The sequence below is a fragment of the Pseudopodoces humilis genome, chromosome 1 (assembly GCF_049639895.1).
Source record: "Pseudopodoces humilis isolate 2021_Gansu_Grassland_sample_001 chromosome 1, ASM4963989v1, whole genome shotgun sequence".
Lineage (NCBI taxonomy): Eukaryota > Metazoa > Chordata > Aves > Passeriformes > Paridae > Pseudopodoces > Pseudopodoces humilis.
The window spans coordinates 5,312,435-5,325,637 of NC_142200.1; the positions used below are offsets into that span (position 1 = coordinate 5,312,435).

The 13,203-nt window shown below is 38.9% G+C and overlaps 1 protein-coding gene across 1 annotated transcript in view; it reads left to right on the forward strand.

The window, feature by feature from the left end:
• FAM135B (family with sequence similarity 135 member B) overlaps positions 1-13,203 on the forward strand; it is a 245,759-nt gene that overhangs the window by 117,877 nt on the left and 114,679 nt on the right. The window contains exon 4 of the mRNA XM_005516890.3: positions 6,363-6,458. Coding sequence (XP_005516947.2) covers positions 6,382-6,458 — 77 coding nt within the window. The 5' untranslated portion in view covers positions 6,363-6,381. The remainder of the gene's footprint in view (positions 1-6,362; positions 6,459-13,203) is intronic.

Genomic DNA, 13,203 nt, shown 5'->3' on the forward strand with positions numbered 1-13,203 from the left:
CATACGCCCACAGCCAGGTGACAACGAGCTGGACACACCGAGACACCAACTGTTGGTGGACAGACAGCTCTGAGAATATGACAATTGAGAGTCCTTGGTGTGGAGGAGTTTGCTTTCACATGGAGGCCTATCCAGTACACCTGGAATTGACTGTTCCAAAGGTGAAAATGTAATTGTACCATTTATCGTGGATTGATACAGATTGCACTGGAATAATCCCAACACCGGCAGTACATTGGTGACATCATTTTGTGGGGCAGCACAGCAGGACAATATGTTTGAGAAGAGAATAAAAAACTAGATTATTTTGAAAGCTATTTCTGCTATAAAACAAAGTATGGTAAATGGACCTGCACAGGAAATTCAAATTTTAGGGCCAAAATAGCAAGGTAGATGTTTTCATACCTTAAGGGATATGATCAATGTGATCAATAAAATAACAACTAACAGAACAGTAGCACAAGATTTCTTAGGTGTCATGGTCTTTTGGAGAATGCATGTTCCAGGGTATAGTTTGATCCATACTGGTTATAGTCTCCCTCTCTATTGAATGACCTGGAAGAAGAAAGACTTTTAAAAGGGTGCTGAGCAGCAGCAAAACATTTGAACAAGTTAAATGGGTGAAAATTTGGACCAGTTCAGACATGAAAACATATAAAAAATGTGCTTGTTAACCCAGACAGGGATAATGGCTCCATCTGGAACATCTGGCCAAAAGAGCCTGGATGATTCTAAAAAAGATTCTAGGCTGGCCTCCAGGCTCTAGAAATAGGGGATATGGGGGATCTAAAGCCTGTGACACTCCAACTAAGAAAGAAATATTAGCAACATATGAAGGAATTTGAGCCTCTGCAGAGGTAGTTGGTACTGAAGCACAGGTGGTTTTTGCATCTCAGTTTTCTGGGGTCAGCTGGACGTTCAAAGGGAGGGTCCCCCCCAGGCATCGTGCAGCTGATGCAGTAAATGAGTTGCCCTGATAATGCAACGGGCTCAGACTGGAAATCCTGAGTGTCTGGGAAATGTGAATATGATCATGGACTGGCCACAGGGCACATGCTCATGTACCTAAGACTTGTGACACTGAAGAACTTGTCAACACAGGGCAGGTGGATCAGGCTGCTAGAACTGAAGTGGCTCTGGTGGATCTGGATTTGGAAGATATGAGTGAGCTATTTATAGCTCGATGAGTCTATGACACTTCGGGACATTTAGGAAGAGAGGAAAAATACAAATGGGCTTGTGATCAAGTGGTAGACTTGGCTACTGATGGCAATGACAAGCCTTGTCACTTTTTGTATCTTTAGTGCTGTACTTAGATTGGCTTCTTTTAAAGTGGAAATATCTTACTGCCACCCCAAATCTTAGATGAGAAATACTAGCTTGATTTATTTTAACAAAATAAGGTGTTAATTTTTGAAATCACCTTGAAAGTGAAGACCTTACCTCTCATTTTGCTGCTGTGCTGGCAGGAAAAGCTGACAGGTTCTGTAAAGTGGAGAACAGCTAATGACAGCATTGTAGTGAAAGGACATTTGTGACTGCTTTGTCTCAGGAAATTAATGTATGCTCAGGCAAGGCTATTGAGATGCAATCACTGTCCTAAGAACTGGGATCCAGTTCAGATGCTTGAAAGTGAGCAATTAAAAATAAAAACAACAATAAAAAAGAGATTTGGTCTAATGACTTTGCTTCATTTAATCCTTTCATCTTAGAGCATATGTGTGTGTTTACTGTCCTCGTATTGTGCTCCTCTTACTTTTCTTACTTAGAAGTACAGTGAGTGGAGGCATTAGTGGAGAGAAGAATAAAGCTATTTCATTGTGACTTTATTCACTTAGTTAAGGAATTCCTAATAAATAAATGAACGGATATAAATGCCTAGCTTGAAACAAGTGCCAGCTTCTGAAAAAAATTGCAATAAAATATAAAATGCTTTAAAACCAGTAAGGTCAGTGGTGATATTCTGCAGATAGTATGTGCTGTGTTTCTTGAGAGGTAGCTGTATTCTCCTAAATGAATGCTTCTAGGTTCATGAGTCACTGCCCTTGGTCACATGGCATTTCATTCTTTTGTCCTTGGTGTATTTTTACTTTTTTTTTTTTCCTTTTTTTTAAACCAGTTTCTGTAATGGAGATGCTTAAGAATCATGAAAACACAAAAAGACCCCAAACAAAAACCAAACAAAACAAAAAAGTGGTTTATGTTTAAAAAAATATGTGTTTTTTTTTGCTTGGATGAAGTTGTGCAAATGCTAGAAGGTGCCTGGGCTGTCAGATTATGCAGTGTCCTGTCCTTCTGTCCCATGTGATCTCTCCCCATCTCACCTTCCTTAGCGTCCCTTTGTTTGGGGTGACAGTGATTACTGTTTCAGTGGGGAATTGGCAGATTAATTTCTATCTTCAAGGTCTTTAATGGTGTGTTTGGTACATAATCAACTAATTGCTTTCTGGCAGAGGGCTTGGTCAGTTGACTGGATCCCTAAAATGCCAATAAATACAAATATTTTAAATTAAAAAGGTTGCATTTAGCAAGTATAATTGCTTGAACAGTCTCCAGTGCAGAAGGTATTTCCACCGACAGCAATGGAAAGTGGAAAAATCCAGCCTTCCTTTAAAAATACAAATGAGACAGTCTCCAGTCCTTAAACATATAGATTTTCATAAGCTTTATTTGTATAAAGGATTCTGATTTTCTGTTGGTGTGTCCTTGCTCTGAGTAAATTGAAGATTCTAAGACAATTGAAATTGACTGTCCCTTGCTAGGACACCAGCTCTAGCTGGAAGGACAAACTGCCAAAGTGGTGAGCTGGCTCATGCCACTGGTGGTGTAGGACAGCACAGCACAGCCAGTGACAGCAGCAGTGCCACCTGAATCCTTCCAGTGCTTTGGAGTGACCAGAGTGACCACGGGCACTGCTTTTACAGGAGCAGATGTCCAAAACACTTCCCACAATACTTTATTAGCTTTGCATTGATATTTATTAGTGTTGTCTTAAGGTCTCTTTTGCAAATTGCAAGGAGCTTGATATAAAAACAGACATTTCAGAAAGTCATAAATATGCTAAAGCCTTCCCAAATATGACCTCTATATTTTTCTTTGAACTGCTTATTAGATAACCAATGATACTTCAATACTGGCAGCACTCCGTATTGTATTTACAATGCTGATGTCATGACAACCTTTAGTATTATTTTTACCAACTATTGCTCTATTTATAACCCAAGGTTGTCCCACACAGAGGTTGATCAGAGGTCCTTCATGAGCCCTGGATTTTGGAGGGTTATGATAAGGTTCCTTTAAGCAGGCATCTGCTACAAAAGTTTAAAATTAGTGCGTCATTTTAATGACTTAATATATTCTTGATCCAGTGGTGCCTGGAGCTATTTTGTCAAATTTCATAGCTTCTTGCTTTGAAGAATCAAACCCATGTGTCTGAGCAGGATTCTTTGAACCTTGCTAAGTGCATGAAAATAAGGTGCACCAGAGGCCCCTTTCAGTACCTGTGAGGTGCTCCCTGAAGTACCAGGCTGTTGTGCTGGGGGCGTAGATCTGGGTGATCCGATCTTTGGTGTTCTTGTGGGCTGGATGGAAGTTCAAACTGGTGTAGCAGGTGCTTACACTTAAATTCTGGTGATCAGTGAGGGAAATAAAGTTACAGAAACAGGTTTTTTTTGTTTGCTTGCTGTTTTTTGTTTTTAGGATAACTTCTGTATTTGCTTTGAAGAGGTGTAAAGCTTGAAAAATATAGTGCAAATACAGAGAAGACCTGTGTACGTATTTCCATGCATTATAATTTTCCTATACCTTAGTTAATCTGAACTTCACATCATCATTTCTGTCTTTGACAATACTGGTTCTGGGCTGAACTGGCTGGCCATTCATTCACACCTCTCCTCTTTAAACTGGTGTCTTCAAAAGCATGGAGTTTCCTTTGATCCTGAGCTTTTGGTCTAGGGAATATGCCTCAGCCCAACATGCAGATATATTGCCAAAGGCAATTCTTTTAATTAGCACTCTCCTCAAGACTACATACCTTGTCAGAGTATTGCTTTGTGGTTTCCTACTAGCTTCCCACACAGTCTGGTTTTTACTCGGGCAGACACACTCACAGACACTCACACATAACCTGGTGGATATGTCATATTCATGACTTACCAGCTGTCTACAACTTCTTAATCTGTGCCCAAAGGCAAAAGGAGAAAATATTAATTTCATTCCTGTTGAAATGGGGGACGAAGGAAACAAAAAGTATTACTTTTCTTCCCCTGTGCTCAGCGCTGCTTAGGCTGTAGCTTGAGTGCAGTGTCCAGTTCTGGACCCCCCAGTTTAGGAAGGACATTGAGGAGCTGGAGCAGGTCCAGAGAGAGGCAATGAGGCTGGTGAAGGGTCTGGAACACAAACCCTGTGAGGAGCTGCTGAGGGAGCTGGGGATGTTTTTCCTGGAGAAAAGGAGGCTCAGGGGAGACCTGACCCCTCTCCAGCTCCCTGAGGGGAGGGTGCAGCCAGGGGGGGTCGGGCTCTTCTCCCAGGCAGCAGCAGCAGCAGGACAAGGGACACAGTCTTAACCTGCACCAGGGGAGGTTTGGGTGGATATTAGGAAGAAAGAGTGACTGGGCATTGGAAGGGACTGCCCAGGGAGGAGGGCTGTCCCTGGAGGCATTTAACAAAGACTGGATGTGGCACTCAGGGACTTGTTCTAGTTGACAAGTGTTATGTCATAAGTTGGACTCAATGATCTCAAGGGTCTTTTCCCATCTAGTTTATTCTGTGATTCTCTGACAAGTAATAGAGTTTGAATATACCTTCAGCACACCCAAATCTTGGCCTGACACATGCTAATGTAGAGTTCCTTACCTTGGAGACAATCAGATGTGTAGCTTAGCAATTCTCTTTTTCTTTCTCACAGTTATAGGCATATATTACATATATTTTGCATCACATTATTGTCATTCCAAAGTTTGAGGATGGTGAATGAAAAATTAATAACCTTTTAACTCTGGAATGAGATCTTTTTGAAAAACTGTAGTGCTTGAGATGATAGCCAGAAAAAAACCTTAGTTTAAAATAATCAGTGTAATAAGCCAGTCAGTTGGAAAATTACTAATCAGGAGCAAGCTTTGAGAAAGCTAAAGCCTAATGCTTATCTGAGGACTTCATGTATCAAAATCCTCTCCACTCCTGCTTCATTAAAGGACATGGTCAAATCTATGAGTGCCATGAAAATTATTGATTAGCACCTCTGGAGAAATTTTTCACTTTGAGTCTGAGCTACATATCCCTTTAAAGCCCTGTAAGGGTCTCAGAAAGGGGAATTGTTAAGAGCCCTGATGTGGGTCTTCCTCAGAGACTGCACTTGGCTGCTGTCAAACAACTAAAATTTTGCTTATGAATGTGTTAATGAAAAAAATTTAATCTTTGTCCTATAATTGATCCTACAGAAAACTTCCAGGCAGCTTGGCAGATTTCCAGAAGTACACTTGCTGAGGGGTGGGGGAGAAGGAGGGAAGGGCAAAAAATAATTGAAAATCTGTCTGAAATCTGTAAAAGTCCTTGGCATGCCTCTGCTATAAATAGGGAAATGTTAAGGATCTACACTTGTGTATTAAATAGAGCTGATTTAGAAACTTACTTTCTTGAGGGAGGCATGACCTCCTGAGGTCCCTTCCAACCCGAATTATTCTATGATTCAATAAGCACATGAGTTGTACTATGTAAATGTCTGTAATGCTTCAAAATCTTGATCTGACTGTTGTGGCCTATTAAGTGCCACGACTGTCAGCATTTTCTTTAAAATAATATCTTTCATTCATTAATATTTAAATTATTCATATTCCCTCGGTAGCTTCCCTTCTGGGACTTTATTTAAGTCATAGGAGGGGTCAAAAGCAAGAGAAATCTGAATTCTGCTCTAATCTATCGAGGGTTTTTGTCTTTTTGGCCTGTGCTTTTACAGAAATGAGCTGTGCTGACCCTGGAAATCTGCCATTTCATAAAATGAGAGAAAAAAAAATCAATTTCCCATACAAGAGCTGCAAGAGAGTTAATTAAAATTTGCTTTGAGATTCTTGCACATAATATGTTATTTACTTTTTGCTACTTATACTTTTCATAATATTATTATTCTGTCCTCAGGCTTAATTAGACTTCTTACCTCTCTTAATTACTGCTTTGATCTGGCTTTTAGTGAGTTTTCCTGAAGATGGAGCCAAATGATGTCATTGGAAAGATTCCAGTTGATACTGGTCGATTTCAAGCTTTGCATGGACCCCAAGATGCTGACTAAAATGAAATCATCCAATTGTGGATTTGTTAAGTAAAATATTTCAAAAATTTACAATGTTTTTTATATATGTGCTATTTAGGTGATGACCTGAAAAAACCATGTCTGAGGTTCAGGGAACGGTCGAGTTTTCTGTGGAGCTACACAAATTCCATAATGTGGACCTCTTCCAGAGGGGGTGAGTTGATGTTTCCATTAATTTCCAGCTGAAAACAGAGGTGCAGCTTACAGAAAATAGTTAAATTGCAAAACAGGTTCTTTTCTGCCAAGTGAACTTATATTTCATGCAATGTCCAGGGCAGAGAAGGATGTCATTGGGCTTTCATTGCTGTCAAGGAAGATCAATGTACATTACTTTCACTATAAACAGAATGACTGACTTGTTTTTGCAATACAATATTGTAATGCTCCAAAATATTTTAAGCTCCTGTTCAGATTTAAGTACAATGGCTGTTTTAAATGCTTCTGGACTGGTTCTGAGTCTCCGTGGTAAATGATGGCTGCATTGAATTATAATGCAAACAATTTCCTTTTAGGGCCATAAATCTAATGGCTAAATTAATTTAATGAAATTTAGCTGAGTCCCACCATTTCAGAAGGGAAAATGAATACTCATATTTGTCTAAAGCTCTGCTTCTGGTGGCCACAATGATTTTTGACATCCCCATTAATTATAAGAACATGTACAGCTCTGGTCTAGTTAAACTTTTGCCTCTATTATTTTTGCACTACTCTTCCTAGTAATTTCTGACAAGCTGATGGCTGTGAAGAAGCCTGGCCAGGTGTGAGTTGTTGCTCAGCTTGCATATTGCACCCCACAGGTGTTCTTCAGTGAGGAAAAATTAGAGAAAGAAGCACTTTTGGGGGAGACCAAGACACCCAGGTCAAAAGAATGCACTTCATGGAAAACAGTGTGTCTAGAGGAATATTATTTTCTTTCACCTATCACAACTGATGTTTACAGAACACAATATTTTCTCTTTCAAAGCCTTAACTTGGCACAGGGGTGGTTCACAGCTGATTTGTCTGTCTCAAGCACCATTTCCCTCAGGAAAACCAGGGAATTGTTTCAGGTATTGGGATGGATTAGGTAGAGCTGTTTCCATCAGTATAGACACATTTTGTTATTTGATTTACTTTGATGAACTGTGTGGGAAAAATGCTGGGAACCTGAATGAAGGAAACACAGCTCTATTTGGATTTAACAGCTGGCATCTGTCATTCTGTTGCTCTCTCCAAGAGAATGTCCACCAGGTTTATGTTAGAGAGTATTCTGACTATGTCAGATATTGGTGTCAAACTGAAAAAGAAACCTTTATGCTTAAGCTGTTTGGCTTATCCTAGCTATAAAAAAAAAAAATAAAAAAAAATCTCATGTGCATTCTGGTCCTTATGATAACAGAAGTCAGCCCTAACTATAGATTCTTTTGTTTATTTTCCCTTGGTTTCTGATGATTACTGCAATGTCTTTGATCTTCCTCACAACTGAAAATCCACTCCCATCTGTAGGCTATGTGATTTTTTGGACTTGGGCAATAGGACATTCAGAGGTTAGCCAGGAATCTTTCCATGTCCCAGTGTGATCACCTGCCTGTTTCTTCATGTATTGGTCTGATTTTGCATTCAATCATTTCTGTAAAATGCCTTCCTTGGCTTTGTCAGTCAGCCCAAATCTCTGGTGTGGCGTAAGCCTAGCACTAACACAGATAATATATTCAGCTGTCACACTAATGAGTTCCTAATTACCTTTGCTTTTTTCCCTACTGGTACATACCTTGCTTTACTGATTAATATTCCAAACACATGATACTATAGGTTATACTGCATTAATTTGTTTGCAGTAATTTTTCTTTCTATGTACCCTGCACAATATTACATTTGCTCTCCTTCCATTGTTTTAACCTTTACCTTTCCAGCAAAATTCTTGTTTCTCATATTTGCTGGTCACTCTCCTCTGGTTGACTTCATCTGCTCAGCAGACCCTTTCACTGTAGCATGGGCATGTGAAAAGAAAGAGTAAATGAGCTTGCCAAATTTTATTTTAACTTGAGCACACTTTTAATTTTGACATTTTTATATTGCCATTGTTGATATTGACTATAGACATCTGGGATATCTTGGACCTACGTGGTCTCCACAGATAAGAGTGTGGTAGAATTAAGAATGATGCATATTTTCTTTTTAACTAACATTTTTCTTCTCTGAGTGACTTGTAAATTGAATCAATGTCATTCTGTCCTGATTAAGGTCAGAGAGGGGATTTATAAACTGTTGTCTATCACAAAAGCAGAGACATTGAAATTCATCTTAATTTCTGTGGGAACCCAGCATGCTGTGGTTTTTTAACCACAAAAGCATGAGCAAAAATGAAGAGCATTAATAAAAATGTATATAATCTACTTTTTGTCCTGATATTTTGGTACAAAAACAAAATAAAAAAATCATAATAAAAACCCTGAATATGCTCACAAATACAGAATAGCCCTGCTTCTGTATGCCTAACTGACAAGGCTGAAATTTCTGGTTTGGTTCTTGGCAGCTGCAGAAAGAAGGGCAGTATTTCCCAAAACACTCAGTCTTGGCTAAGTGCCCTTCTGAAGACATTGCCCTTTGGGAGAGTGTGGCTGTGCCAAGCACGAGTCTTCTCAAGAAGAGCCCTCCATTCAAATAAAAAAATGAATAAATCAACATGATTTAGGAAGAATCAGCCCTTCTGGAGCCATTAGGTGATAGTTAATCAGGCTTGATTAAAGGCATGATCTGCTGTCCATAAGTCACAGAGTCAAAGTGCTTTAAAGTGTTAGACTGCTGGTAATGGCCCTGTTCTATTTTTGATTTTACTGGATGTTATTTTGAAATCATTATGCATGCACAGCCAGTTGCAGTACCTCTCCATGAGAAATGGAAGTTCCTAAAACTATTTGAACTACATCTTGTGCTATTTGAATCATGTTTCTTTGCCTGTATGAATAGTTATTATACAAAAATCAGGATTTTTTTTTTCCTTTGTGAATATTTGTCATGGTTTTATGGCTTTGGCAAATATATATATCAGGAACAGTCAGTAAATTCTGTGTTTCAGGTAGTTTGGTCAGTTACTGTTAAATATATCTTCTTCTGGAGCACAAATATAACCATGTCAGTATTTATAGACATCAAAGTTAAATGCTGTAGGTGCAGCTACAGGGGAAGAAATTTTTTTTTTTTTTTTTTTGTCAAACCTAAGGATTTGCAATGCTGCTTGATGCCTGATTTCTAAAAGCTGAGTAATAAGTAATGCAATTTCTGGAAGGAAAACCATTTTGGAGTTTTACATCTTTAATTCTTTCCATCATGTGCTGTTTAATAACTGGTGACATTTTCTCTAGTGAAATTAGCTAACTGATTCTGATTTTCCTTAATAGAGTAGGAAATAAAATTATCCCTGACTGCCGGAGATCAATTAATTGATTTGTCTGCTTCTGTCAGAAGCAATCCTTCTGCACCTTTTTTTCTTAAAGCTTTTCAAAATCTATTTGGCTGAGTTAAAAATATGAACCCCACAGCTACTGAATTCAGAGGGTGAGTAATATTTGGGCTGAGGAAACAGAGAGCACAAAGAAGGTGAAATAGTGACTGGCTAGTGGTAGGATTCTGGCAATAATGTATTATAAAACTAGAACCAAGATAAGTCACTGATTACTGATCATGGGGCTGAATCAACTGCTTATCACTCTTCTCAATCCTCAAATTCCAGGCTGCAGTTTGTAAGTGTCTGATACTTACACTGGTGGTTTATGTGTGTGAGGGCTGGTAGTGATTAAAAATGAGTGGGGAAAATGAAGTCCAGTTTCTTCTAAAAGGAATGAACCATTGCCCTTAGAAAAGATCTGTGGTTTCAGAGCTTACAAAGCCCTACAAGGATCAGACCAGGGATCAATAGCATTCAGAGCTGCTGGAAAGGAGATCTGACTTAACAGACTAACCTTTTGTTTGGCAAAACATCCCTGTTAACTACCAGATGGACAACTGGGCTTCAGTGTACTCAGTCATGAAGTCATTCCTTTAGAGATAAAATGCAGCAGCTCCTTTTCCCAACAAACTGAGGTCCAGCAATCCTTCAGTGCATCTCTTGCCAGATGGCTACCTGAAAAATACACTTTGTGTTCAGAGGTTCAGACCTTCTCAGTGTCTTTGAAGGACAGTGTCAGAATATATATATATATAAAATATAGTTTGAAAGTGTAGGACAGAAGTAAATATTGTTTCTTGGTTCATAAAAATATGCATTTCTTCAGACTTCTCACCTGTAATGAAATACAAATCACTTTTGGACTGTAAATCTGTCATTTTGAAAATACTTACCTAGTGCATTTATGATACATGTGTTCTCTTTATTATAAATGAAGAAAAAACAAAGAGGAAAAATGAGAGGGCTTGTAAGCATTGCAAAGTGACGGAAATGATGCCTTTTTGGAATAATAAGTTCTGTCTCTTGGAACAGATGCGTTGACAGAACTGACTTTTTTCTTGCCATGATGACATGTTATATTCACTGTAAGGCAGCATCCAATATTCTAAAAAAAATAAAAATAAAAATAAAAAAAGCATAAAACCCCTCAGGAGACAGTCATGGTCATGCAGTGAGCCTGCTGCACTGAACTGACAAGATGGAGCTTAGTTTAGCACAAATCTAAAGTCATGAGAGCAGCTGCAGTGCAGGTGTGCATGAAGGTAAAGATCAGTGTCCTGAAGTGCAGCAAATGGCAACTGCATGGAAATCATGAATGATGGGTTATTGTCATGACAGCTGGTGAAGACAATTTCCTCATTTGGTTAATGAGTATAGCCATCTTTAATTTCTATGCACTCTGTGTCTGCTGAAGAGAGCTGGGAAGTCCTGTGGCAGTGGTAGGGATGAAACATTGAAAATAAATGGAGTGGAGCCTAAGAGGTGAGGGTGTTCTGCAGGTGAAGAGCAGCATCTCAGCAAACTCCATTGACAGGTAATTTATTAGTCAGTGGAAAGCAGGGTGCTCTTGTACCTGGAAATTATCTTTCTCCCTCAAATAAGCTCAAATAAGCAATACCCTTACCTTAGGCTTACCTGACCCTAAGTACATTAGGTAACTGTTCTGTGTCACTTGGTCACCCACAGACAACTGAGTTAAAGGCCAACACCAGCTGTCCTAAGAGGCTGTCTAACCAAGGCAGTATCACAGAATTAGTACAAATTCAGAAATAAGGGGCCTGCATAGATACTACTCAAGGCCTTGGGATAATGCTTTACATGCTAGCTTGTGATTGTTTCCCACACAATGATTTCCAGCAATCATTAACACAGAATAAAAACCAGGCATGTGCAACATCAGAGGGAAAATTCTGGACAGCAGAGTAGTTTGGAACAAACACACACTGGAGAGGCCAGAAATTTTATAACAATTTGAGAGCTTCTGAGAACTCCAAATGTCGTCTTGCCACTCCTCAACCCATATGGTCCAGCTTCACCACTTGTTCTGCTCCCACTTGGCACCCATGTAGCACAACATGAGCTGACTGAGTCATATGTTGAGAAAGAATGTGCTCAGTTTACTTCAGCCACCCTTCACACATGGGATAGCAACTGTTCCTCTCTTGGTCATGAACACTAGCATGGTAACTAGTCATTAAAACAACTTACTTAAAAATGCACACGGCACAACATTCAGCAAATTGGACTCTATTCATGGGCACATCAGAGGAAAAACAATAAAAAAGTATGTTTAGTGAATCAATACATTCACTTTCTATCTCTCTTTCTGATCCTGGCCTTGTTAGACTAGTCTCTGGTTTTCCCCACCTGCAGAAAATAAACAATTGGGACTTAAGAAAGACATTTTGAAGGATCCATAAATGCTGCAAAATAATTTCTGATCCAAAGATAAAAGGTGGTGATACTTACAGAGAGAAGAGTTTGGTATAGATGTTCTGGCATGCAGGTGGAAAGCTTTGTACATACCAGGTAAATTCATAAATCAAAGGTAAGGATGCAGACAGAGAAGGCATTCTGCTTGCTCCTGGAAGACAAACGTTAAAATATATCATATAGACAGTGCTAGCCAAAAAGAATGTCATGCAAACAGATGGGATCCACTCTCCTAGGAAATAAAATGCAAGCTGTGATGATAGATTAAAGTCTTGGGTGGAAAAATAGAGTTAAAAAGAGAAGAAAAATACAAAATGAAACTTTTGGGATTTGGCCAGCTTTTAATGCTCATCAGCCATTAACCTGGAAGACAGTTCATTCTATCATCTGTAACATTAAAAATTGACTATTATAAGATTTTCTTCAAAGCTCTTGAAGAGCTTTGTGTAATTTGGCACTGCCTTTCTTATTTTTTATGAATCCAGTTCATAAAATAAAAAAAAATATTTCTATAAGCAGAGATCTTAAATTTGAAGTATCATCCCCTAGGGTATCACAGAGTGGCTTTGATCCTCCTTAAGTTCTGCTAATCAAATGTGTTAATCTAATGGACCAAATGCACAGCTTTGAGGTGAATTTCTACTTGAACCAATAGACTTTATACAAATGTAGCTACTCTTTGTTCATAGGTCTTTCAGAAATAGCTGTGATCTTCATTGATGTGCTTGGATCTAACTCTTTTACCCTCTATCTCCTTAATGAATTGATGACACAGGCCTCATAAATTCTTACAATTACTGTGTCATTAATTGCAGCATTGAAAATTGAGCTCCTCCAGGATGTGACACACTTGTTGAGGAGCTGTACAGAGTGACATCAAGACTTAGAGCATGGAGTGTTGCATTCGGCTGAAAAGTAGAACCTAATTTTGTTCGCAAACCACATTTCTCATCTAAAATCACATATTAATGGTAATCAAGTAAACCTGTTTTGTGCTGTAAGCTAAACAGCTGGGTGGAGTACTGGAGACCATCATCCT